Source organism: Urtica dioica, chromosome 6 (assembly GCF_054948205.1).
Source record: "Urtica dioica subsp. dioica isolate 48M chromosome 6, U.dioica_male_clone48M_v1_H2, whole genome shotgun sequence".
Lineage (NCBI taxonomy): Eukaryota > Viridiplantae > Streptophyta > Magnoliopsida > Rosales > Urticaceae > Urtica > Urtica dioica.
The window spans coordinates 42,332,344-42,360,322 of record NC_142761.1 but is presented as its reverse complement, the minus strand read 5'-3'; the positions used below and the strand labels follow the sequence as shown (position 1 = coordinate 42,360,322).

At 36.0% G+C, this 27,979-nt stretch overlaps 5 protein-coding genes and 3 long non-coding RNA genes across 8 annotated transcripts in view; all 8 read right to left on the bottom strand.

Annotated features, from left to right (window-relative positions):
• The window catches only part of LOC149394337 (uncharacterized), an 84,785-nt gene that overhangs the window by 29,963 nt on the left and 26,843 nt on the right, over positions 1 to 27,979 (bottom strand). The gene's annotated exons all lie outside the window — the stretch shown is intronic.
• On the bottom strand, positions 15 to 17,653 carry LOC149394341 (uncharacterized). Its single transcript, XR_016299723.1, has 3 exons — positions 17,539 to 17,653; positions 394 to 599; positions 15 to 224 (listed from the first exon to the last, which is right to left on the bottom strand). It is a non-coding gene; the product is annotated as an uncharacterized LOC149394341 (long non-coding RNA).
• On the bottom strand, positions 1,254 to 3,485 carry LOC149394345 (uncharacterized). Its single transcript, XM_089616999.1, has 5 exons — positions 3,415 to 3,485; positions 3,245 to 3,321; positions 3,176 to 3,188; positions 1,827 to 2,313; positions 1,254 to 1,675 (listed from the first exon to the last, which is right to left on the bottom strand). The coding sequence occupies exons 1-4, from the start codon at positions 3,483 to 3,485 to the stop codon at positions 1,836 to 1,838; spliced, it is 639 nt and encodes a 212-aa protein (XP_089473125.1). The 3' UTR covers positions 1,254 to 1,675; positions 1,827 to 1,835.
• LOC149394344 (TMV resistance protein N-like) lies at positions 3,496 to 7,772 on the bottom strand. The gene is made up of 6 exons (XM_089616998.1): positions 7,467 to 7,772; positions 6,686 to 7,190; positions 4,892 to 5,996; positions 4,491 to 4,775; positions 3,759 to 4,052; positions 3,496 to 3,528 (listed from the first exon to the last, which is right to left on the bottom strand). The coding sequence occupies exons 2-6, from the start codon at positions 7,162 to 7,164 to the stop codon at positions 3,496 to 3,498; spliced, it is 2,196 nt and encodes a 731-aa protein (XP_089473124.1). The 5' UTR covers positions 7,165 to 7,190; positions 7,467 to 7,772.
• On the bottom strand, positions 10,270 to 13,256 carry LOC149394343 (uncharacterized). Its single transcript, XM_089616996.1, has 9 exons — positions 13,063 to 13,256; positions 12,621 to 12,761; positions 12,411 to 12,587; positions 12,074 to 12,172; positions 11,889 to 11,967; positions 11,512 to 11,571; positions 11,011 to 11,132; positions 10,637 to 10,708; positions 10,270 to 10,532 (listed from the first exon to the last, which is right to left on the bottom strand). Exons 1-9 carry the CDS (start codon positions 13,254 to 13,256, stop codon positions 10,430 to 10,432), a joined length of 1,047 nt encoding a protein of 348 aa, XP_089473122.1. The 3' UTR covers positions 10,270 to 10,429.
• LOC149394342 (uncharacterized) lies at positions 16,518 to 17,526 on the bottom strand. The gene is made up of 3 exons (XR_016299727.1): positions 17,429 to 17,526; positions 16,781 to 16,944; positions 16,518 to 16,697 (listed from the first exon to the last, which is right to left on the bottom strand). It is a non-coding gene; the product is annotated as an uncharacterized LOC149394342 (long non-coding RNA).
• On the bottom strand, positions 22,349 to 23,994 carry LOC149394340 (uncharacterized). The gene is made up of 5 exons (XM_089616995.1): positions 23,971 to 23,994; positions 23,535 to 23,620; positions 23,350 to 23,428; positions 22,971 to 23,030; positions 22,349 to 22,528 (listed from the first exon to the last, which is right to left on the bottom strand). Exons 1-5 carry the CDS (start codon positions 23,992 to 23,994, stop codon positions 22,349 to 22,351), a joined length of 429 nt encoding a protein of 142 aa, XP_089473121.1.
• On the bottom strand, positions 23,936 to 26,338 carry LOC149394339 (uncharacterized). Its single transcript, XM_089616994.1, has 6 exons — positions 26,240 to 26,338; positions 25,510 to 25,803; positions 25,375 to 25,405; positions 25,045 to 25,138; positions 24,552 to 24,996; positions 23,936 to 24,254 (listed from the first exon to the last, which is right to left on the bottom strand). The coding sequence occupies exons 1-6, from the start codon at positions 26,336 to 26,338 to the stop codon at positions 24,180 to 24,182; spliced, it is 1,038 nt and encodes a 345-aa protein (XP_089473120.1). The 3' UTR covers positions 23,936 to 24,179.

Genomic DNA, 27,979 nt, shown 5'->3' with positions numbered 1-27,979 from the left:
CATAGTATCGGTCACCTTGAAGCCTTGCCCTGCATTCAGATCAAGACTAAGAACGAGCCGGTCTTTGAATTAAGTGAAAACCCCAACCTTGTTACCACTCCCAATCACATAACAAGAGTTGGAAATATTTCTGTCTGAGCAGCCATGAGAATTACATTCATATCCTCGAATCTCCAAAATCCCATCCCGCCACTTATCTTCGGAAGACTTTATCCCATGTTTTCCTAGCCATTTTATCAAGGGGTTGACAACATGTTTTCGGAAATTTATAGGTAGCCATAGCATATTGGTGGATACTTATGAGAATTGAACACTAAAAGAAAAATAAAAAATTGAGAGTCAAAGAGAAGTTCACGAGCAATCTGTTCAGCTAAAAAAGGCTAAAAATAATACCTTGTATGTTCTGTTCCAAATTCATTAAAGTTTTCTACCACATATGGCTAGTTCGCAGAGCTTCTTCGGATTACATGTTTGTCAAGGATTTCAACGTCCAATAATTCCACTGGAAATACCTCAGCATCAAAAGCTCAAGGGAACAAAAGTTTGCTTCCATGCAAAGGATCAACAATCGCGTAAACATCGAAGGGCTTAATCTGTTACTTCAGATGGTGACATACAGACAATGAATGTTTAATTAGAGACTAGAATAGTAAGTGACTCCAAGCCTTAAAGGACCGAAGCATGTCTGTTCACAAAATTAGAGATATACTATTATTTCCAGATAACAAAATGAAAATAATCGCATGTTTAAAAATTATGTAAAAATCCACTTTTTTTTTAAATTGTTATTTTTTCCCGCCGTTAATAAAAAAAAAATACCACGTAATTTGAACTATATCTTCATTTGTATCAAAATAATTGTCTCGTTGAGACCTTTGCAGTTCGCAGTGTTAGCAAATTTATTGAAAATGGCGGTGTATATAATATGCTAAGATTTTTTCAGATTTAGCAAAGAGATCAGACAGGACATTTATATAATTAGCAGAAATTGTGGACACTAATCTAAATAGACATTGGTCGTTGAACTTGTATCAAACTTTCTAGTTTTAATTATATATAAAATCCAAAATTATGAATACTGATGAAACAGTTTTTTTATTTATTCGTTAATTTTGTTTTTTCACTTTTAATACTTGACTAAAAACTTTAGTTTCAACCTGTGTCCTACCACTTTCTCTTAAATACTTCAGTATTGAGTACAAGTAAAAACAATAAACATATATTCTGACCAGATATTACTAAAAAAGTTTTTCGACTGGCTTGGCATCAGAATGTATCTTCATGTTCGTTGTATATGAATTGCTGTTCAGGAAATATCTTTAGCAACGGCCAAATGGGAAATCTCCTCCTTTTGACATCCTCTTTGAAATTCTTCTCCATCTTGGCGATAAAGCAGGAGAACCCCACATTTTCTTACTAGTTGGGTGTTCTTCATATCAAGACGCTCTATAACTCCGGTTACTTTGAACTACACTCGCGTTGCACCAGAAACATCGCTGCAGTCCTTAGGGCCATAGTTTCTGCGGATTGAAATGGCACACGCTGCAAACACTATGAAATTGGGGTTATACCACCCTGGATTCACGGCCACCGAAGATCCCTCGCTTTGATATCAAAAACACTTCGAGATTTCGTCCCCAGGAAACCAAATGTCAAGTTCGCAAACATGGCGCAACTGAGATAGATAATTGTTATAGCATTTCCAATGGAATTAACACGTCAATGTATATTTTCTTTTTTATAAAAAATAGCATTTGTTAATTGGAGATAATATTTGTAAAAAACTAAAATTTATTTGTCATGTAAAAAAAAAGAAATGTAAATACCTTCGGTTTTTATAAACTAAGATTTAAGTCCATGAGATTTGAGTTGCGAGAGAGATCCGGTAGTTGACTCAGGCTGCTGCAATTAGTAAGATTCAACTCCTTGAGATTTAAGCAGCGAGAGAGATCCGGTAGTTGACTGAGGCTGCTGCAATTAGAAAGATCCAAGTACCCGAGATTTAAGCAGTGAGAGAGATCCGGTAGTTGACTCAGGCTGCTGCAATTAGTAAGATATAAGTCCATGAGAGTTGAGTTGCGAGAGAGATCCGGTAGTTGACTCAGGTTGCTGCAATTAGTAAGATTCAACTCCACGAGATTTAAGCAGCAAGAGAGATCCGGTAGTTGACTCAAGCTGCTGCAATTAGTAAGATTCAAGACCTTGAGATTTGAGTTGCGAGAGAGATCCGGTAGTTGACTCAGGCTGCTGCAATTAGTAAGATTTAAGACCTCGTGATATGAGTTGCGAAAGAGATCCGGTAGTTGACTCAGGCTGCTGCAATTAGTAAGATTCAACTTCTTGAGATTTAAGCAGCGAGAGAGATCCGGTAGTTGACTCAGGCTGCTGCAATTAGTAAGATTCAACTCCTTGAGATTTAAGCAGCGAGAGAGATCCGGTAGTTGACTCAGGCTGCTGCAATTAGAAAGATCCAAGTACCCGAGATTTAAGCAGAGATCCGGTAGTTGACTCAAGCAGCTGCAATTAGTGAGATCCAATATCCGGAGATTTGAGTTGCGAGAGAGATCCGGTAGTTGACTCAGGCTGCTGCACTGAGTAAGATTTAAGACCATGAGATTTGAGTTGCGAGAGAGATCCGGTAGTTGACTCAGGCTGCTGCAATCAGTAAGATTCAAGACTTCGAGATTTGAGTTGCGAGAGAGATCCGGTAGTTGACTCAGGTTGCTGCAATTAGTAAGATTCAATTCGCGGCAAGAGAGATCCGATAGTTGACTCAGGTTGCTGCAATTAGTAAGATTCAACTCCACGAGATTTAAGCAGCGAGAGAGATCCGGTAGTTGACTGAGGCTGCTGCAATTAGAAAGATCCAAGACCTTGAGATTTGAGTTGCGAGAGAGATCCGGTAGTTGACTCAGGCTGCTGCAATTAGTAAGATTCAACTCGCAGCAAGAGAGATCCGATAGTTGCCTCAGGTTGCGGCAATTAGTAAGATTCAACTCCACGAGATTTAAGCAACAAGAGAGATCCGGTAGTTGACTCAGGCTGCTGCAAGTAGTAAGATTCAAGACCACGAGATTTAAGCAGCAAGAGAGATCCGGTAGTTGACTCAAGCTGCTGCAATTAGTAAGATTCAAGACCTTGAGATTTGAGTTGCGAGAGAGATCCGGTAGTTGACTCAGGCTGCTGCACTGAGTAAGATTTAAGACCATGAGATTTGAGTTGCGAGAGAGATCCGGTAGTTGACTCAGGCTGCTGCAATCAGTAAGATTCAAGACTTTGAGATTTGAGTTGCGAGAGAGATCCGGTAGTTGACTAAGGCTGCTGCAATTAGTAAGATATAAGTCCATAAGAGTTGAGTTGCGAGAGAGATCCGGTAGTTGACTCAGGTTGCTGCAATTAGTAAGATTCAAGTACCTGTGATTTAAGCAGCAAGAGAGATCCGGTAGTTGACTCAGGCTGCTGCAATTAGTAAGATATAAGTCCATGAGAGTTGAGTTACGAGAGAGATCCGGTAGTTGACCCAGATTGCTGCAATTAGTAAGATTCAACTCCACGAGATTTAAGCAGCAAGAGAGATCCGGTAGTTGACTCAGGCTGCTGCAATTAGTAAGATTCAACTTCTTGAGATTTAAGCAGCGAGAGAGATCCGGTTGTTGACTCAGGTTACTGCAATTAGTAAGATTCAACTCCACGAGATTTGAGTTGTGAGAAAGATCCGGTAGTTGACTCAGGCTGCTGCAATTAGTAAGATTCAAGACCTTGAGATTTAAGCAGCAAGAGAGATCCGATAATTGACTCAGCTTTCTGCAACCAGTGAGATTCAACTCCGCGGGATTAAAGTTGCGAGGGAAGTCCGGTAGTTGACTCAGGCTGCTACAATTAAAAAGATTCAATTCCTCGAGATTTAAGCAGCGAGAGAGATCCGATAGTTGACTCAGGCTGCGGCAATTAGCAAGATTCAAGTGCTTGAGGTTTGAGGTCTGAGAGAGGTCCTGGAGTTGACTTAGATTGTAGCAACCATGGAGAATCAAGACTTCCAACTTTGGCAAATCCTATATGAAAAGTAACCGTGATTTATGTGATAAGTCAGGCAGTATAAGCGATTGAAAATACCAAATAAGCTTCTTAGTACCATAAGGTAGTGATATCAAACCTTGAAGTTTTAAAAAATTGTGATTCGAACCAATACCAAACTTCTCTAGCATACTTTAGTGATATAACTAACTATTTTATACAAAAAATAAAATAAGCTAATTATTTAACATCTATTTAGCATTTATGTTGAATAAATAGATACTTTCTAAAAAATGGATTACAAATTTATTATGTATTCGGAATGTGCCCTTTTTATTGAAAATATGAATCGAAGTTCAAGGAGGTAAACGCTAGAAAAAAAAAAAAAAAAAAAAAAGCTTTTAAGGGTCAAATTGCAATAATTTGAACGCTAGAATATATTAACTGTTGTGTTAAAAAATACCTGAAAACAATACCTTGTATTTCTGGCTCCAAACCCGTTCAAGTTTGTCACTTTTAATGAACACCTCGCGAAGATTCTTCGGATTAAAACTCTCTGGCAAGCACTTCAAGGGGCAACCCGTCCATTCGAAATATCTCAGTGTATCGGGAAGGAAATCAAGATATTCAGGGAATAAAATTTTGTTTTTGTACGATTCAATATTGAGAAACCACAGATTGCGCGTTTCTTTAAAGGCTAGAGGGCTTATGTCAAATTGTGGCATATCCTTCAAGAAAATTCCTTCAATTTTTTGTGTCCCCTAATCACATTTCATACAAAAAAAAAATGACCACATTATGATTATTATACAAATGATGATAAAGTGTGATTGCAATTAAGTTTTAAAGGATCTTGATATTCATAAGCATGACTTACTCGATTGTCTTCCAAGACACGGCATATATCTGATGTAGACCACAATCTACTGCGCTCTCCCGGATCCTTTGATTCTCGACGAACAATTTCTTGGCCCATTTCTTCGATCAAATCATGCATCCAGATCTGACCCGAGTATTCACCCACAGTGATGAGAGCCTTGTCAACGAGAACACTGATTCCCGCAACAACTCCGGAATATCTGTACCCAAGTATTCTCTTGATCTCATCCATCTCTTCGCCTTTAAGGAAGCAGGCAATATCGAGAAACATGTTTTTGTTGTCCTGGCTCAGTCCGTCGTAGCTCACTCTCAATGTGTCTTGGACTTCATGGTATGGAGTTGAGTCAAGTAACTCCATTGCGCTTTCCCATTTTTCGATACTCCCTGAATACAAGTGCCGACCCAAAACCTTGAGCGCTAACGGATTGCCTTTGCCATATTTCTTGACAATTGTCTCCGCCAACTCTGAGTATTCCTCGGGCGGAGATTCATCTCCTTTACCAAAAGCTTTCGAGAGAAAGAGCCGACGAGCATCCCCAAAACCCAAGTCCTCAATTTTGTGTATTTCGTCGGCTTCGATAGCCCTGAGCACTTGTGAATCTCTGCTCGTCACAACAATTCTGCTACCTGGACCGAAGCATTCACGATCTATGGCCAGAAGGTCCAATTGCTTTACGTTATCGACATCGTCAAGGACCAAAAGAATATCCCTTTGGCGGAGTCTATCCTCTTCGCGATGAGTGACGTGTGTCAAGTTCTTCTCTTTCAACAGTTCCGAGAAAACTCTCTTTTGCAGGTCCGAGGATTGGTGCTTTGTAACTTCCTCTCTAACGTTTTCAAGGAAAGAGAAACCAGAGAATCCATTACAGAATTTCTTGTACAGGACACGGGCGATTGTCGTCTTTCCGATGCCGCCCATTCCCCAAATTCCAATGACACGAGTGTCCTTGTTCGTTGAGTCGATACATAAAGATGGCTCAATCTTCTGCAAATTGTTATCAATTCCAACAAGACCATCTGTATCATAACTAGAAGTAGGAGGTGTCATTTTTAATTCTTCCATGACAGATTCAACAATTTTTTTTATCAACTCGGCCTCGGACCTGAAAAATGTAAATAAACTGTAGTCAATAAACATATCATCGAAATTTTTTTAAAAATTATTTTATACTTCTTTTTTATATAAATATTTTATGCATTTTTAGGGTCGGTAATGAAAAATCCTTACGAGTAACTAGAGATATTTATTAATATTAAATTACAAAAGAAAAAAAGAAACTAGACATCTATTACTCGTAAAATGAATATGCATTAAAAACCGAGTTGTGCGACTTAAACAGCCAATTAAAATTTTTAGATTTGTAAAATAGTCAAACCTTGTAAACTAATGAAATAATAAAAACGAAAAAAACTATATGAATTAGTCAAATAGCGTCCTTCATTTAATATTATAGCCTAATTATCACAAAATATATATATGCCTTCGTATTTCTATGAAAACCACAAAACTTTTGTAAATTCATATAGAATTTTATATATCTCCACCTCGAAGATCTCTAGGACAGTATTTTCAGGAGTATTGGTCTTTAGATATCTACTCTAAATTCTGATTTTTCGACTTTTAGCCTATCTGTCTTATCTGTCTTATCCCGTGATTGGCCAAGTGTTATCTAGTTTGTATTTTGCTTCGTTCGAGGTGAAGCTTTCTTTTTCCTCTCTTTTAAAATATATTTTTCAGTTTCTCTTAAACCATTCATCAAATACGGTTAAATCCGGATAACTAACAATTTACCTCACGTCTGCCGAATTAAATCCGGATAGATCCGCAGTGGTTCTTAGAGATTCCCGCCACATCTTCAACTTTTCCGAGTCGTGTTCGAATTTTTCTTCGTGTTTCGAGAATGCATCTTCGAAGCTTCTCTTTTGGTGGCGTATATTTGTGGGCTCCACCTTGTAGAACACGGGTATAACCCGCTGTTTATCTTCTTTCATGCAACGGACGATATGGTTGAGCTCATCCAGACACCATCGAGATTGGGCATAGTTCTCTGAGAAGACGATTATCGAGATCGCCGATGCCTTGATTGCTTCTAGAAGCACAGGCGAGATCTCGTCCCCTTTCTTGAGGTCCTCCTCGTCTATGAAGATCTTGATTTCTTTATCGCGCAAAGCTTGGCAAAGAATGCTGGTAAAGCCCCAGCGTGTGTCCGTGCCTCGAAAGCTGATGAATACGTCGTATCTTTTGACAGAGGTTCTCGAAGAAGAAGCCATAAGTGATCAACCTTCAAAAATATCAACTGATATCAAGAGTTTTCTATCAGAAATGTAAAGGAAAGCTTATTAGATCGTGACTTTTTGTGAAATTAGTTATGCAAACTAAATGGAAGGTAATTAGTTTATAATGTGAACATATAAGTTTAAAGTTTACTGCTATAACAATAAAATTAATAGGTGCGCTCCTCTACTTTTGTTTTTTTTTTAACTTTTATAGTGTTTTACTTTCTTGTAATAAAAAGCAGTTACTCCCTTGAACAAATTCGCAGCGATTAATATGTCCAGGTAAAACAATTTACCTCGACCCTAAATCCCAGCCGTATTAATTCGCAGTGATTGCCAGAGATTCTCGATCTGAAGCGCCTTTGATGTCTTGAAAACGCAGCTTTGTGGCTTCTCAGATGGCTCCGTATGTTTGTGGGGTCCACTTTGTAGGTCTTCTTGCAACGTGCTATATGGTTGAGCTCATCCAGACACCTCCGAGAATCTGTGAGAAGACGATTATCAAGATCCGCGATATCTCGATCGCTCCCTGAAGCGCAGATTAGATTTTGTGTGAGGATAGTAAAAGGAAAGTAGAAGAATAAGAAAAAAGAACAAAAGTGTGACTTTTCATGCGACTAGGTTTTAATATATAAAGGAAGCACAAAGCAATGTTGGCTTTTTTTCTATGCACATGGTGGGCCCCACGTGCAGGTAGTGTAGTTCCTGTGAAATATAAGTGTACGCCGATAACAATTATTAACAGTTTTTAATTAAGAGATGAGAATAAAATTTAAAAATACGACTCATGTTAAAATAAAATAAAGATTAACATTTGCTATTTTAATATACATAAAAAAAATCCATGATTAATCATATTAAATTTATTAAAATACATATTTTGAAATGTTTATTAAGATGTGAATTTAATTATATATGAAATAACCAATTTAAATCGGTAAAGATTGCGAAAATCGGGACATTAACTGACCAAACCAATTACCACACGTTAAATTTTATTCGACTTCATTAGATTTCAAAGAAAAGAAATAAAAAACAAAAGACGATCGGAGAAAAAAAATCTCACCGCCGAGAAGAATCTTAGGAACGACGAACTTCTACAAAAAAAAAAAAAAAAAAGAAGAGAGAAAGAACAAGAAGACGAAGATTACTCACTGCCGACTAGAATCTTAGAGACGACGAAAAGCGCAAGTGATCAATAATCTTGATTTTTTCTCTGTTTTTCGCGACAAAATAGTCATGTACCACTTGTCGATGGCGGCCATGAATGCGGGATCCGACGAGGCCAAGGGCTGAGGTGGAGGGCGCGGATTGCGGGATCCGACGAGGCCGGTTACGGTCTTCCTGGCATATGATTGAGATGAAGACTGCGAGATCTGACGAGGCCGAGGTCGAGGGCTGAGGCGAAGGATTGCGTGATCCGACGAGGACAGATAGAGGGCGAGGATTGCGGGATCCGACGAGGTCGATGATGGTTATAGTATTCCCGACATAGGCTCATTGAGGAGAGGCACGCCTCCATCGAGCGAACGACAGAGATCAGTTACGATCTTCCCGGAATAAGCATATTGAGTCTCTATAGAGAGATTTGTGTCGTCTGTAAAAATTTGTAAATTTATGTAATTTATAATAGTTGTAATCAGTTTTAAATAGGTGTACATAATAGTATAAACACTTACTGCATATATTTTGGGCATTAATATGATTTCAACAATTCACGTAATTATGTAGAAAGTAATTATTTGCTATAATTTTGGGAATAATGACTCTTAACACGATTAAGTCAACTAAATAATTACTTTCTAAATCTAAACACATAACACAATTCAAATTTAAATGAATAACTGCCAAATATTCAAATAAAAACATATAATAAATGTGTTAATATCTGTTAATATATGTTAATAACCGTAAATATCTATTAATACGTATAAATGTGAACTACGATTTTAAAGAACATAAAATCATAAAAATAATTGTTGTGTATATTTTGGGCATTGATATGCTATTAAGAATCCACAAAATAATGTAAAAATAACTGCTTGCTATATTTTTTAAAATATAAGAGAGAATTTAAAATTCAAATTTAAAAAAATTGCCTTGCATAAACTACCGAATTAATAATCAAAATTTAAATAAAATTTTATAAATAAAAAGGAGGGACAAACCTGGAAAGCATAAATTTTATGATATGATCAAATCATATTTGTGGCTATTTACCTAAGATTTACAAAACGTTGCTATTTAGCAATGTCAAACGTTTAAGTTGGCTATTTTCCTAAAAAGACCCATAAAAATTCAAAAAATTAGGTAAATAGCTAACTAAAATGTTTGAAATCGTTATATAGCCAACGTTTCATAAATCTTATATACATAGCCATAAAGATGACGTGACCTAATAAATGAAAATGATTATTTACCTAAGATTTAGGTCTGTAAATATATGAAATTAGTTATTTATCTAAGATTTACGAAATTTTGGCTATTTAGTAATGTCAAACTATAAATGTGGCTATTAACCTAATGAACCCTAAAAAATTAGGTATTGTATTCCTATATACCTGTCAATCCCATAACAAAACAATACATGTTTAAGAAGACGGATAAGAAAAGAAGAAAAAAAAATCTTAGTGTGATGATATCAATATTCTCACTCTTAACTCTAGATAGTCAAGTAGTTGAGAAGCACGTCAATGGTGAAATAATCATATGTGTCTAGGTACCCTGCAAAGACATTTATTTTAACGAACAATGAGTGTCATATACTTTTTAGAGCGCATCAAAATGATGTTCTCAAAATATTAATTTCTGTAAATAGCTAAATTATAAAATTTAACAAACGTTGACTACATATTTAAAATCGTGTTTGAAATTAGCTAGGTTAGTAAATTACCTCCTTATTTATAATATAAAGGAAGCCACAAAGCAAGACCAATGACTTATGTACACACAAAACGAGGAGATATCACGAGGTATTATTTTCTTCAATCGTTTACTCTTTATTTTGGCTGGTCTTGGTCTGTGGGTTGTCAAGTTAATGAACTTTTTGAGTTTTTTTTTTTCCATTAGTGGACCAACAACGCGTGCAAGAAAAGAATTAAATATTTAGTTCTCCTTTTTCGATTTGGGTCTCTTGTTCACATTGGGACATCATAGAAGAAATTAACAAAAAAATGATAGCTCATCTTTCAAAATATAAAAATATTAGGCACATACACGAAAGAAGTTTTGTAAATACAAAGATGCAACAATTGTAGCTTCATATTTTGAAGTACTTGTATCCAAACTCCGGATTTCTCATCCCTTCTTCCCAATCACCAATCTTTCGACCTCCAAAAACTACTTGTTGGATTCCTAAATACCTGTCAATCCCATAACAAAACAATACGTGTTTAATAAGACAGATTAAAAAAAAAAGAAAAAAAAAGGAAAAATAGAACGTAATGTTGTGATATTAATTTCTCACTCTGAACTCAAGACCGTCAAGCAGTTGAGAAGCACGTCAATGGCAAAATGATCAGATGTACCTAGGTCAACCCTGCAAAGACATTCATCGCTAAAGACCAACGTATGTATTTACTTTTTAAGAAAACATCAATTTTTTTTTTTGAAAATGTGAAATTAATTTTTTTTTTTTTTTTTAAATGTGAAACATCAATTTTTATAAAATCAATTGATGTTCTCAAAATATTAGTTTTTTTTTTTTTTGAAGGCTCAAAATATTAGTTTTCTTCAACTCTGATTTTATAAAAAAACGGTTTATCAAAGTTGAAGCCAAACACGCCGTATTATGAAAATAGTTATATATATAAAAAGATGATGCTGATAAGATTGTAGTACCAGACTCGGCCCCAATTATCCTGAAATTCGACATCACCGATGTCATGGAACGACGAGGGCATCGCTTTGGAGCCCTTTTGTTCATCGTACGAAGGATCAAACTCCACCGATACGTTTGCCAGCTGTCAAACACTTGCCTATTAGCCTCTTTTCATAATTTCATCACAAACAACCTTTTCATTACAAAAATGAAGGCGATGCTCAGGTCTCTTATACAGGTGTTTTTGCCAAAACTGACTAACTTTCTACACCGATACGTTCGCCAGTTGTCAATTGAAAGACTGACTTTCTTACTGGCTACGTCACAACTTAGTCTAGAAATTTCAGTCTGTAATTTTGATCTTCAACTTAGTCTACTCTTATTTAGTCAAAATGTACATAACTTCATACGTCACCTGATTTATATGCAGATGATCCGCGTGGGTATTAATGACAGTTATGCGATATATCCAAACAGACTAAGTTGGTTTTGTGTTACTAGAGATATTTTAAAAGCCAAACCTGAAGATTGGAAGAGTTGAACGAACCCAAGCGACCCATAACATACCACGATTGGAAAACCTGCGCATCCATCGTCATAAACATGATTTCATACTCTGTAACGAATAAGGCAAACATCTAAAAATTAAATATATAGAGTGATACTTGTAGAAAACTCACAGGATAAAGCACTTGCAATTGAGTTTATTCATCAGAAATATTTAATGTTTCATTCCACTAACATCCTAACAGTATGCTCTCAAATAACAACTATCCTAAGATACAGGCTACTAAATATTTCAGAAGCTATAAACATAATCTAACAATTTATTTTCATCTTTTTTTTTTTTTTTGGGATCTAGAGAGCAATGATGAACATGGTTCGATGATGAAATTACACTCCCGATAAGCTCAACATCTCGATCCGACGGTGCACCGTAGAGTTCAAACCATATATACGAATCAATAGGATTGAAGCTGCAAAATCAACCACACCAAACAATAGTACAAATCAGAGTTAGAAAGCATTTCCAAAATAATAAGAGATAAATAAAAGGCAAGATGGTTGAGTGAGAGAAATTACTGTCTAAAGCTAACTTTGAAAGAGAGAACAGAGCCCGTTTTCGATTTGGTGAAGTCTTTTCCCTTTCTGTGTACTCTCTCTTCGATCTGTGCCACATTTCTAATCCCTCGTTAATGTCACTCTTAAAATGATATGATATACTTGGAAAAAATGTACAAAAAGTTAGTGCGGGAAATTCATATGAAAAGCAAACATAACCTCACTTAACCAATTAATTTATTTTTTTAAGAAACAGTGGGACTGTCTACGCGATGGGAAGCTTGGCCCACGGTCTCGATGGTCGAGGGAAGGCTGAGAGACGAGTTCGTGAAGGAGATCGCCGCCGGGTCGTACCAACGGGAGCGTCTTCACGTGGGGCCGCGGCTCGAACGGGCAGCTCGGGCTCGGTGACTTTTGTCGAACGGGCAGCACGAAGAAAGCAGCGAACGCTGCTCTGGCGCCGAGCAAAGGCAAAGCGTTCCGCGTCTGTGATCGGTGCTTCAACGGCCTCAAGAGAGCTTCCCACAACTCCCAGCTGGAGGTTTCGAACGAAGATCAGAAGGAGAACCGGAGAGCCTCCACGCCCAGATTCGGAAAAGCCTCTTCTGTTGTGAAACGCGATTCCCACACGAGGCTAGGCCGGTCACTGAAATAGTTTCCGTGGAATGAAACGGCACACGAAGCAGCAAAGCCTATGAAATTGGCGAACCTGGAGCAACTGAGATAAATCAGTGTTAGAGAAACTCTATTGGAATTAAAAATAAATTTTAGCTCACATTGTTAAAAACCAGACTCCAATATAGTGTAATTTTCTATGTATAAAATCAAATAAAAAACCAGATATAATATTTAAACTAAATTTAGAACAACATCTCTCGTGTATGATTAAGCATAATTATTTGTCGTTTTAAATTTTAAACCTAACATGTGATTTGGAACTCCTAGAACAACATTGCAATGGATATTCTTTGTATAATAAACTAATAGATTTATCATGTCTAGAAACAAACAGAAGTACATTGGGTTCTGATGATACAAGGATTCCGTCCCCAGCCAAAAATCTGCTCAGAAATTCAGCTACAACATTGATTTGATCGAGGGAAAGCTCTTCTGCAAATGCAATCCATGGCTTCCAAGCTCTCTCCACCGACTTACAAGATTTTGCATTGAGATGCCTTGGTAAATCGTAAATGTTGTTCGACATGGATTTGGAGTTTTTCCTCGTCCAAAAACAATGGATTAGAAGGCCTATCCAGTAAATTACAACCTCTTGCATCGAGACGCTTTATTGAGAAGGGAAGTTTCGGAAGGATTTTGAGTTTGGAACAATAATTTATATTCACTGGTATGAGAGACTGCATATTGAAGATCGTGCTCGGAAGTTTCTCAAGATTTTGACAGCTCTGTAGGCTCAGACTTTTAAGCCCTATCAGATTCTCGATCGATGGGTGTAATATTTTTATCCTAGTCCCATCAAGCGAGAGTGCTTCTAAACATTCCATAGGCTCCTAAATTTCAGTCAAGTGTTCCAACTTTGAACTCTTTTCATTCCATATGGTACTTGGAAGGGTTTTACGCCGAGAGCAATCAAAACGCAATTACTCCAATCCATATTTATTTGAGATTATCGAGGGAAAGTAAAACGAAGTAATGTATATATAATTTGATATGGATGGACATAGTTTTGGAGTTAACACAAACTTCCAAAACTAGAAGACGTAATGGTATATGATCAAAGTGTTTCTCTTCCAGGTAGTGGTGACACACTGAATAAGTAAATTACACAACTTCAAGGCTCTTTCCAATGTAAAAGGAACAAAATGATGGGATCGGAAAAGGGGAAATTGAATTTACCTGATCGGCACCGAGAAAGTAAACCTAATTTCTGCAATATCAAACAACAGACACACATTATCATCATCATATCAAAGACTCGCCATTTTTCAATTGATGATTGAAGAACATGAGCTCGAAATGGCCTGATTTGACGATATTGTAATGCGCGTGAGGGACCAAATGAACGCTGAGTTTTCCGGCGATCTAAATCCCTGTTTCGCTTGTCTTCTCTGAGCTTGAGAAGCCTCCGATCTCTCTCGCGGTGGTTCCAGAAGCTTTGGCCTCCGCTTCGCCGTCGTTAGACTCGAAACAGACACTCCCACAGCCCAAAACGACAGTCGTTTGATTTGGCCGATACGGACTCTCCGAAACGACAGTCGTGATACCCACATATAATTATATATGTCCGTCTCTTCTGACCCGGAACCCAACCCAGTTGTCGTCTGATCAGATTTTATTGAACTTCAAATGTTTTACACTTTTACCAACAATAATAAATTGTTAACGGAAGTGCTAGCAAAAAAATGTAAATTCTAAAGAACAAAAACTAATATATTGTCAACTATCCTAATTACAACATAGCAGATGAATAATTACAGAATTTTTCACTGAATTCCAACACCTTTAACAAACTGCCTTTATAATTTTCAAACTCTACAAACGTTTACTTAAAAATTGAAATTGTTACAAAATTATCTATTCTGTCAAATTGTTTTTAAGAAGAGGATCTATTGTTCATTTTTTTACCGTTTCGCTTTTGCTCAGAAGTGGTGATCGTAGCACCAATGAATTTATTTTTTTAATTTATTTTTTCTTTTTTTCTTTTTTATATAAGGGCATTTAACTAATCAAATAATCATATCGAACGTGTTCATATATTCTTGGTTATTTATTGTGTGAATTGTTCTGTTTTCAAACTCTGTTCACTGATTCAGATCTTGTACAACAAACCATTCGTAGAAGTAAAAAAGCTGATTCAAAATTAATTCATTAATTATTTTTTGTCTGGTATGAAAGAACCTAATCAAAACAAAGTAGTATCTAGATTTATCTTTTTACATCATCAAATGTCGTAGTATTATAGGAAAATATAGGTAGATACAAGTTTATGAAGCACTACTTTCTTCGCGGTCACATGGTAGCTCTTAGCCTCTTATGTAGGCGAGGAAAAGCGGTCACATAATATTATAGGTAGATAAAAATTTCTATTTAAATTTCAATATAAAGTGTCATTTGCTATTTAAATTTCAAATGACACAATTAATACAATTTATCATTAGACAATGAAATTGACATTATCTGTCTTATTCTACGTATAATATCTGGAATGTATAAAGTATATATTTTGAGTTGTAATTGTCTAGTTCTTATGTTATCTTTACTAAAAGTGGGGCTCGTATCAAGTACACATTTGGAATAACAGTCTCTCTTTTTCTTTGATTTAGCATAATGTTATTTCTGTTCAGTAAATTTGAAACTGAATTCATGATTTAGAACTTTCAGAACAACATTTTGACACCACATTGCGGATGCTAATTGTTTAAAATATATTATTTCAGAATTCAATGCATTTTTTTGTATAAAAATAGCACAAGCTCTTCATTGGAGACGCTTTTCGTAGAAAATAAAAGTACATGCCAAAACTCAGCTCTGAAATTCAGCCATTATGTCGACGAGACCACCACCTAGACGTGTAAGACAGTCAACATACTTAACGTTGCTTGGAAATCCAAGCAATAAAAACTTGTCGATCCTCGAGCAGCGATAGAGGTTCAAGTAGTCGAGTTTTGAGTTGCAAGAGAGATCTGGGAGTTGAAGCAGAGAGATCCAACACTTTCAAGTTTTGCAAATCCTACATGAAAATTGAATTGTGATTTCCTTTGACTAGTCATGCAGTCCAAGTGACCGACAATTAAAATATAGGCTTTATAAAACAACTCCAATTGCCAAATTTTTACACATCATAAATATATTTTTCACTTTTTATTTATCCACATCATCAATTGTAGCACTTTGCATAACGCTTAAATTGTCAGATAATTTCATTTCACCCTTGATTTTTTTACATTTTTGCATTGCCTCTTGAGCTATCGATTTTTGCACAGGTAGCCACTTTATTAACTTGCATTCATATTTAAAAAAAAATTAATAAAAAATTGTTGTTCCAAAGTATTACAAATTTTATCAACTTAAGCTCTATTAATGATGTCACTAATTAGTTCATCAATACCAAAAAAAAATACTAAAATAAAATGAGTTATATTTATAACAGAATTTTAACTATTTTTATAATAAAATAATTTCAATAATATCCATTATAATACAATTATGTGCCAAGAATGAAATAACTCTCTTAGTATTGCGAAATTTTGCAAGAAGCAGCGCCAAATGAAACCCTTTCATCTCAGCCTCCATAACCAAACCCCTCACTGAACCACACACAATTTCCAGGAAGTCGCCGAGCAATCTGACACGATTCTCCAAATCAAGAACTTATCCGATCCCCTTGAAGCCTTCCCCTGCATTCAGATCAAGACTAGGAACAAGCCGTTCTTTGAAATCAGTGAAAACCCCAACCTTGTTACCACTCCCAATCACATACGAGTTGGAAATATTTATGTCTGAGCAGCCATAAGAACCACATTCATATCCTCGAATCTCCAAAATCCTATCCCGCCACTTATCTTCGGAAGACTTTATCCCATGTTTTCCTAGCCATTTTATCAAGGGGTTGAAAACATGTTTTCCGAAATTTATAGGTAGCCATAACATATTGGTTGATACTTTTGAGAATTGAAGGAGGTGAACACTAAACGAAAAATAAATAAAAACTGAGAGTCAAAGTGAAGTTCACGGGCCATCCGTTCAGCTAAAAAAGGCTAAAAACAATACCTTGTATTTTCTGTTCCAAATTCATTAAAGTTTTCTACCACATATATGGCTAGTTCGCAGAGTTTCTTCGGATTACATGTTTGTCAAGGATTTCAACGTCCAATAATTCCACTGGAAATACCTCAGCATCAAGAGCTCAAGGGAACAAAAGGACCGAAGCATGTCTGTTCACCAAATTAGAGATATACTATTATTTCCAGATAACAAAATGAAAATAATCGCATGTTTAAAAATTAAGTAAAAATCCACTTTTTTTTTTAAGTTGTTAATTTTTTTTCCCGCCGTTAATAAAAAAATACCATGTAATTAGAACTATATCTTCATTTGTATCAAAATAATTGTCTCGTTGAGACTTTTGCAGTTCGCGGTGTTAGCAAATTTATTGAAAATGGCGGTGTATATAATATGCTAAGATTTTTTCAGGTTTAGCAAAGAGAAAGACAGGACATTTATATAATTAACAGAAATTGTGGACACTAATCTAAATAAACATTGGTCGTTGAACTTGTATCAAACTTTCTAGTTTTAATTATATATAAAATCCAAAATTATGAATACTGATGAAACAGTTTTTTTTATTTATTCGTTAATTTTGTTTTTTCACTTTTAATACTTGACTAAAAACTTTAGTGTCAACCTGTGTCCTACCACTTTCTCTTAAATTCTTCAGTATTGAGGGTACAAGTAAAAACAATAAACATATATTCTGACCAGATATTACTAAAAAAAAATATTGATTTAAAGAGAACTACAGATACCTTTTTAACTTTGGGTTTCAAAGCAGCAGCATTTTACCAAGATTAGCCATATCTCGGAGATAAAGCAAGTGGTCCCCACATTTTTCGACTGGCTTGGCATCAGAATTGCTGTTCAGGAAATATCTTTTGCAACGGCCAAATGGGAAATCTCCTCCTTTTGACATTCTCTTTGAAATTCTTCTGCATCTTGGCGATAAAGCAGGAGAACCCCACATTTTCTTACTAGTTGGGTGTTCTTCTTCATGTCAAGATGCTCTATAACTCCGGTTACTTTGAACTACACTTGCGTTGCACCAGAAACATCGCTGTTTTTCGTCTTTCATGCAACGGACGATATGGTTGAGCTCTTCAAGACACCACCGAGAATCGGCATAGTTCTCTGAGAAGACGATTATTGACATCGCCGATGCCTCGATCGCTTCCAAAAGCACAGGCGAGATTTTGTCTCCTTTATCGAGGTCGTCCTCGTCAATGAAGGCCTTTATTCCTTTCTCGCACAGAGCTTCGTGAAGACTCTTTGTAAAGCCCCAGCGCGTGTCCGTACCTCGAAAGCTGATGAAGACGTCGTATCTTTTGACAGAGGTACTCGAAGAAGCCATGATTAAGTTGATCAACCTCCAAATATATCAACTGATATCAAGAGTTTTCTATCAGAAATGTAAAGGAAAGCTTATTAGATCGTGACTTTTTGTGAAGTTAGTTTATGCAAAGTAAGTAGAAGGTAATTAGTTTATAATGTGAACATATAAGTTTATAGTTTACTGCTATAACAATAAAATTAATAGGTGCGCTCCTCTACTTTTGTTTTTTTTTAACTTTTATAGTGTTTTACTTTCTTGTAATAAAAAGCAGTTACTCCCTTAAACAAATTCGCAGCGATTAAAATGTCAAGGTAAAACAATTTACCTCGACCCTAAATCCCAGCTGTATTAATTCGCAGTGATTTCCAGAGATTCTCGATCTGAAGCGCCTTTGATGTCTTGAAAACGCAGCTTTGTGGCTTCCCAGATGGCTCCGTACGTTTGTGGGGTCCACTTTGTAGGTCTTCTTGCAACGTGCTATATAGTTGAGCTCATCCAGACACCTCCGAGAATCTGTGAGAAGACGATTATCAAGATCGGCGATATCTAGATCGCTCCCTGAAGCGCAGATTAGATTTTGTGTGAGGACTGAGGATAGTAAAAGGAAAGTAGAAAAAGAAGAAGAAAAAAAGAACAGGATTTTGACTTTGTATGTGTGACTAGTTTTTTAAAATATAGAGGAAGCACAAAGCAATATTAGCTTTTTTCTATGCACAAGAAAAGAGGGGGAGATTTCGTTTTTAATATTTTATTGATATCACACGGTTTCTTCAATCTTGTTGTTTAGGGTTGTTTGATGGGTCGTCGACTTTTGACTATCGACGGATCCAAAGACTGAATTGGGCCCAAAATTATCTTCTGTGATATAAAAAATGATAAACGATGATGTCTAATACACGGTGGGCACACGTGCAAGTCAGTGCTCTTGTGAAATATAAGTGTATGCCGATAACAATTATTACCAGTTTTTAATTAAGAGATAAGAATAAAATTTAAAAATAAGACTCATGTTAAAATAAAAAAGACTAACATTTACTATTTTAATATACATAAAAAAAATCCATGATTAATCATATTAAATTTATTAAAATACATATTTTGAAATGTTTATCAAGATTTGAATTTAATTATATATGAAATATATTTAAAAGGTAAATGTGTTTAGAACTTTTAAAAACTATAAAATTTAATATTATAAAGATTGAAACACATATTTCAATCAATTCCAAAAATAATCATACTTAATTTATAGCATGAGAATCTTGCAATTTTCTTATGTACTTATTGAACAACATGAAGAAAGAAAATATAAATTAAAAGACGAAATTAATTATAAGGTATTAGTGATAAGAATATAAAATAAAATTAGAAAATATGAGGAAGCAAATAAGAAAAACAAATAAGATATTAAAAATAGAAAATTTTGTGAGAGCATGGAATAAAAATTCAAATAATTCGCAAAATAACAACTTAAACGTTTGAAATTGCTAAATAAACAACGTTTCGTAAATCTTAGATAAATAGCCACTACATTTTATTTACAAGCGTAATTTTACAAGAATACTCATATATAACATTCCCGCCCAAAACCGATTTTGCTTTCATTTTAAATTAAAAAAATAAATAACCAATTTAAATCGGTAAAGAATGCGCAAATCAGGACATTAACTGACGAAATCAATTATCACACGTTAAACCTCATTCGACTTCATTAGATTTCAAAGAAAAGAAATAATATAAAAAAACAATCGGAGAAAAAAAAATTATCACCGCCGAGAAGAATCTTAGGAACGACGAACTTCTACAGGGAAAAAATGAGAGAGAGAAAGAACAAGAGGACGAAGATTACTCACCGCCGACTAGAATCTTAGAGACGACGAAAATCACAGGTAATCAATCATCTTTTTTTTTTCTCTGTTTTTCGCGATAAAATAGTCTTGTACCACTTGTTGATGGTGCCTAGGAATGCGGGATCCGATGAGGCCAAGGGCTGAGGTGGAGGGCGTGGACTGCGGGATCCGACGAGGCCAGTTGCGCTCTTCGTAGCATATGATTGATATGAAGACTGTGGGATTCGACGAGGCCGAGATAGAGGACGACGACTGCGAGATCCGACATAGGCTCATTGCGGAAAGGCACGCCTCCATCGAGCGAACGGCGGAGATAAGTTATGGTCTTCCCGGAATATGCCTATTGAGTCTCTATAGAGAGTTTTGCGTCGTCTGTAAATAGTTGTAAATTTATGTAAATAGTTGTAATCGCTTGTAAATAGGTGTACATAATACTGTAAATACTTGTTACGTATATTTTGGGCACTAATACGATTTCAACAATTCATGTAATTATGTAGAAAATAATTATTTTCTATATTCTTTGGAATAATGACTCTTAACACGATTAAATCAACTAAATAATTAATTTCTAAATTTAAACACATAACACAATTCAAATTTAAATGAATAACTGCCAAATATACAAATAAAAACGTATAATAAATGTGTTAATATATGTTAATAACTGTAAATATTTTGTAAATATATGTTAATATGTATAAATGTGAACTATGATTTTAAATAACACAAAATCAGAAAAATAATTGTTCCGATAATTTTGGGCATTGATCTGCTATTAGGAATCCACGAAATAATGTAAAAATAACTGCTTGCTATATTTTTGGAAATATAAGAGAAAATTTAAAATTCAAATTTAAAAAAAAATTGCCTTACATAAACTGCTGAATTAATAATCAAAATTTAAATAAAATTTCAGAAATAAAAAGAGGTACAAACCTGGAAAGCATAAAATTTTATGATAGGGTCACGTTATCTTTGTGGCTATTTACCTAAGATTTACAAAACGTTGCTATTTAGCAATGTCAAATGTTTAAGTTAGCTATTTTCCTAATGGATCCATAAAAAATTCAAAAAATTAGTAAATAGCTAACTAAAACGTTTGAAATTGTTATATAGTCAACGTTTCGTAAATCTTAGGTAAATAGCCATAAAGATGACGTGACGTAATAAATGGAAGTAGCTATTCACCTAAGATTTAGGTCTGTAAATATATGAAATTGGTTATTTATCTAAGATTTACAAAACCTTGGCTATTTAGCAATATCAAACTGTAAAGGTGGCTATTTACCTAATGAGCCCTAAAAAATTACATGTTGTATTCCTATACACCTGTCAATCCTATAACAAAACTATACATGTTTAAGAAGAGAGATAAGAAAAGAAAAAAAAATCTTAGTGTGATGACATCAGTATTCTTACTCTTAACTCAAAATCGTCAAGTAGTTGAAAAACACGTCAATGGCGAAATGATCAAATGTGTCTGAGTACCTTGCAAAGACATTTATTTTAATGAACAATTAGTGTCATATACGTTTTAGAGCGCATCAAAGTGATGTTCTCAAAATATTAGTTTCTGTAAATGAGTAGATTATAAAATTTATCATACATTGGGGTTCTCATTACATCGGGATCATTTGAATAAAGGAAGCCACAAAGCAAAAACTAATTACTTTGAGAACACAAAACGAGGAGATATCACGCGGTATTATTTTCTTCAATTGTTTACTCTTTATTTTGGCTGGTCTTGGTCTTGTGGGTCGTCGAGTTAATGAGTTTTTTGAGTTTTTTTTTTTCCATTGGTGGAGCAACAACGCATGCAAGAAAAGAATCGAATAATTAGTTCTCCTTTTTCGATTTGGGGTCTCTTGTTCACATTGGGACAGCTCAGAAGAAACCAACAAAACAATGTTAGCTAATCTTTCAAAATATAAAAATATTAGGCACATACACGAAAGTTTTGTAAATACAAAGATGTAACAATTGTAGCTTCATATTTTGAAGTACTTGTATCCAAAATCCGGATTTCTCATCCCTTCTTCCCAATCACCAATCTTTCGACCTCCAAAAACTACTTGTTGGATTCCTAAATACCTGTCAATCCCATAACAAAACAATACGTGTTTAATAAGACACATAAAAAAAGGAAACATTGAACGTAACGTTGTAATATTAAATTTCTCACTCTGAACTCAAGACCGTCAAGCAGTTGAGAAGCACGTCAATGGCAAAATGATCAGATGTACCTAGGTCAACCCTGCAAAGACATTCATCACTAAAGACCAACGTATGTATTTACTTTTTTTTAGAAAACATCAATTGTTGTTCTCAATATATTAGTTTTCTTCAACTCTGATTTTATAAAAAAAAAACGGTTTATCAAAGTGGAAGCCAAACATGCCGTATTCTGAAAATAGATATATATATAAAAAGAGTGATGTTGATAAGATTGTTATCCTGAAATTCGACATCACCGATGTCATGGAACGACGAGGGCATCGCTTTGGAGCCCTTCTCTTCATCGTACGAAGGATCAAACTCCACCGATACGTTTGCCAGCTGTCGAACACTTGCCTATTAGCCTCTTTTCATAATTTCATCACAAACAACCTTTTCATTACAAAAATGAAGGCGATGCTCAGGTCTCTTATACAGGTGTTTTTGCCAAAACTGATTAACTTTCTACACCGATACGTTCGCCAGCTGTCAGCACTTTCCCGTTATGTTTATCATGCTAAGTATATTCCGACTAACTTTCTTATTATAATTGAAAGACTTGGCATTGCTGTGTCTTACTGGCTACGTCACAACTTAGTCTAGAAATTTCAGTCTGTAATTTTGATCTTCAACTTAGTCTACTCTTATTTAGTCAAAATGTTCATAACTTCATACGTCACCTGATTTTATGCAGATGATCCGTGTGGGTATTAATGACAGTTACGTGAATATCCAAACAGACTAAGTTGGTTTTGTGTTACTAGAGATACTTTAAAATCCAAACCTGAAGATTGGAAGAGTTGAACGAACCCAAGCGACCCATAACATACCACGACTGGAAAACCTGCACATCCATCATCATAACATGATTTCATACTCAGTAACGAATAACAGCAAACATCTAAAAATTAAATATAGAGTGATGCTTGTAGAAAACTCACAGGATAAAGCACTTGCAATTGAGTTTATTCATCAGAAATATTTAATGTTTCATTCTACTAACATCCTAACAGTACGCTCTGAAATAACAACTATCCTAAGATACAGGCTACTAAATATTTCAGAAGCTATTAACATAATCTAACAATTTAATTAGTTTCATCTTTCTTTCTTTTTTTTGGATCTAGAGAACAATGATGAACATGGTTCGATGATGAACTTACACTCCCGATAAGCTCAACATCTCGATCCGATGGTGCACCGTAGAGTTCAAACCATATATACGAATCAATAGGATTGAAGCTGCAAAATCAACCACACCAAAGAATAGTACAAATCAGAGTTAGAAAGCATTTCCAAAATAATAAGAGATAAATAAAAGGCAAGATGGTTGAGTGAGAGAAATTACTGTCTAAAGCTAACTTTGAAAGAGAGAACAGAGCCCGTTTTCGATTTGGTGAAGTCTTTTCCCTTTCTGTGTACTCTCTCTTCGATCTGTGCCACATTTCTAAACCCTCGTTAATGTCACTCTTAAAATGATATGATATACTTGGAAAAAATGTACAAAAAATTAGTGCGCGTGAAATTCATATGAAAAGCAAACATAACCTCACTTAACCAATTAATTTATTTTTTTAAGAAACAGCGGGACTTTATTAAGAACCACGGCAATGCCGGAAAAGAGTACAAAGAACCCAAAACAAAGCAAAGCAAAATCCCCGAGAAAACGGATTACTCACTTAGCCAATTAAATCAAGAGTAAAATTTAGAATGAAACAAATATATATATATATATATATATATATATATATATATATATATTCACCACTGTTTTATCTTTTCACATTCTCTTTGAAACTCTTCCGCATACGGGTACCTGCCTCAATAACTCATTCGACTAGGAACGAAACTTGAGTTGCAACAGAAATATCACAGCAGTCCTATGTCATGGCCACCTTTGTTCCTCATCCACTTTGTGAAATTTCGGTGTGACTTTGTGATAATCTCTCCCTGTTCTGTTGTGAAATGCGATTCCCACACGAGGCTAGGCCGGTCACTGAAATAGTTTCTGTGGAATGAAACGGCACACGAAGCAGCAAAGCCTATGAAATTGGCGAACCTGGAGCAACTGAGATAAATCAGTGTTAGAGACACTCTATTGGAATTAAAAATAAATTTTAGCTCACATTGTTAAAAACCAGACTCCAATATAGTGTAATTTTCTATGTATAAAATCAAATAAAAAACCAGATATAATATTTAAACTAAATTTAGAACAACATCTCTTGTGTATGATTTAGCATAATTATTTGTCGTTTTAAATTTTAAACCAAACATGTGATTTGGAACTCCTAGAACAACATTGCAATGGATATTCTTTGTATAAACTAATAGATTTATCATGTCTAGAAACAAACAGAAGTACCTTCGGTTCTGATGATACAAGTTTTCCGTCCCCAGCCAAAACTCTGCTAAAAAATTCAGCTACAACATCGATTTGATCGAGGGAAAGCTCTTCTGCAAATGCAATCCATGGCTTCCAAGCCCTCTCCACCGACTTACAAGATTTCGCATGAGATGCCTTGGTAAATCGTAAATGTTGTTCGACATGGATTTGGAGTTTTTCCTCATCCAAAAACAATGGATTAGAAGGCCTCTCCAGTAAATTACAACCTCTTGCATCGAGACGCTTTATTGAGAAGGGAAGTTTTGGAAGGAGTTTGAGTTTGGAACAATCATTTATATTCACTGGTATGAGAGACTGCATATTGAAGATCGTGCTCAGAAGTTTCTCAAGATTTTGACAGTTCTGTAGACTCAGACTTTTAAGCCCTATCAAATTCTCGATCGATGGGTGTAATATTTTTATCCTAGTCCCATCAAGCGAGAGTGCTTCTAAACATTCCATAGGCTCCTAAATTTCAGGGAAGTGTTCCAACTTTGAGCTCTTTTCAATTGAAAGAATTTTTAGAGACTTGAGCCTGCATATTGTACTTGGAAGGGTTTTAAGCCGAGAGCAATCAAAACGCAATTACTCCAATCCATATTTATTTGAGATTATCGAGGGAAAGTAAAACGAAGTAATGTACATATAATTTGATATGGATGGACATAGTTTTGGAGTTAACACAAACTTCCAAAACTAGAAGACGTAATGGTATATGATCAAAGTGTTACACAACTTCAAGGCTCTTTCCAATGTAAAAGGAACAAAAAGATGGGATCGGAAAAGGGGAAATTGAATTTACCTGATCGGCACCGAGAAAGTAAACCTAATTTCTGCAATATCAAACAACGGACACACATTATCATCATCATATCATATCATATCAAAGACTCGCCCTTTTTCAATTGATGATTGAAGAACATGAGCTCGAAATGGCCTGATTTGACGATATCGTAATGCGCGTGAGGGACCAAATGAACGCTGAGTTTTCCGGCGATCTAAATCCCTGTTTCGCTTGTCTTCTCTGAGCTTGAGAAGCCTCCGATCTCTCTCGCGGTGGTTCCAGAAGCTTTGGCCTCCGCTTCGCCGTCGTTAGGCTCGAAACAGACACTCCCACAGCCCAAAACGACAGTCGTTTGATTTGGCCGATACGGACTCTCCGAAACGACAGTCGTGATACCCATATATATATGTCCGTCTCTTCTGACCCGGAACCCAACCCAGTTGTCGTCTGATCAGATTTTATTTAATGTTTTACGCTTTGGAGTTTTCCAAAACTATGAGTAAATAATGACCAAATGACTTTTTTGGACCTTTTTTTTAAAAGGTCAGCAATATGACCTCTTCATTTATTTATATTTATGTAATTATCATTATACCTTTATTTATTTTCTATTTATTTTTTTAAAAGAATCCTAAAAACTAAACCCTACTCTCAATCTCTCCTTCTTTCTTTTCTTTCATTTATTATCGGCTTCATCTTCTCCACTGCACTTGTTTCATCTCCTCCATTGTCTCCGTCGCATCTCCTCCATTGGCGTCGTGTCTCATTGTTGTCGTCCGGGTGTCTGGATCTCAGCCGGCGTCCGTCCTCTCTCTCTAACTTGACGGTCATCCCTCATCTCTCTCTTAGTTCGCGCCGTCCGTCGTCTTCCAAGGCCACCCACCTTCGCCGCCGTCTCTCTCTGCCCTCTCCGGCGCAGCAAGCTCCCACATTGACACTCTTTTCGCTCTTTATTCCGGTAAGCTCTCTCATACATAGCCATTTCGTTACAGTGTTTGTGACCAACGTTGTCACGAAAGCTTCAGCATGACTCCATATTCCGTGAAAATATAGTCACAAAACGAAAGTATTTCGTGACACCCATAGTACGAAAGCTTCAGCATGACTCCATATTTCGTGACAATATAGTCACAAAACGAAATTATTTCGTGACACTATTGTCACGAAATTAAATTATTTCGTGACACCCATAGTCACGAAAGCTTCAGCAGACTCCATATTTCGTGACAGTATAGTCACAAAACGAAATTATTTCGTGACAATATTGTCACGAAACTAAATTATTTCGTGATACCTTAGTCATGAAACTAAAGTCTGCAATGACAAACATGAACAATATTATATAATATGGATTCAAGTGCTTACTATATATCTGCGCATATAATAAAGTTTTATGAGAAAATAATTTAATGTGACTTTATCTCCACTATTTGCAGTTATGAAAGACATTCATACCTTCGTCAAGCATAGCGGTAGATGGGTGAAACATGAACGATACGACGCTGGCCCTGGGTGTGCAGTGGGAATCTTAATATCGGCAAAAGCAACGTTCGAGGAGTTTATGAAGTTATTGTATGCCACGCTCAATCGCTCACCTAAAAATCAAGTCCTCCGTGTTTCTTATGAGACAAAAGGGTCGGTACCCCCAGTAAGTATTGACTCCGACCTAAGCTTGAAATGTTACTTGCATCTTCGGAAGGAGAAACCGGACAGATCCAAACTTAGTTTGGTAGTAGATATGGAGCCATTGAAGCAAGAGCCGTTGGTTTCGGACTCAGGCGTTGGTTCAACTCCATGGCAGACCCCTCCGCGCTCAGGCACTCCAAAACGGTTTAGTACGCCTTGCTCTAGAACGAGGAGGACGAGTCAATGCGCTACGCCTTCCACGGATAACCAAAATATGCATCCTGACCTTGATGCGTCAGATATTCACTCTCCGCTGAGACTAGTCAAAGGAGGATTGTATGCCAACAAAGCAACTCTGAAGAAACATTTATGCATGTTAGCAATCACCAAACATTTTACGTTCAAGACGAAGACTTCTAACAAACGGTATATCCATGTTGTTTGTCGAGATGACTCATGCGCGTGGTCTGTTCGTGGAGTAAAAAAGACTACATCCGAGATCTTTGAAGTGAGGAGGTGACTTATTACTTATTTCTACATTGATATTATCGTGGTCACCCGAAATTAACATTGCTCTTACATTCTTGCAGGTATGATTCTGAGCACACGTGTGCTACACAATTCAGACAAGGAGAACATCATCAGGCTACGTCCACATTTGTAGGCGAGACTATGAAACACATGTACATCGATCCCTCATGTTCACCATGCAAACCCAAAGACATCATGTCCTACATGCAACAAGATTTTGGAGTGGACATGTCCTACAAAAAAGCATGGAGGTCAAGACAAGCGGCACTATCATCATTGTTTGGCACCGATGATGCATCGTATAGATCTCTGCCTAAATTCATGTACATGTGGTCGACTAACAATTCATGTCTTTCAAACTGACAACTTTATATGTCCCCACAGCATTGCGGCTTGCGGTTTTCGAAACTTCGCAGTTGAGAAGTACATATCAAATTACTACACCACCGAATATTGGAGAAGTTGT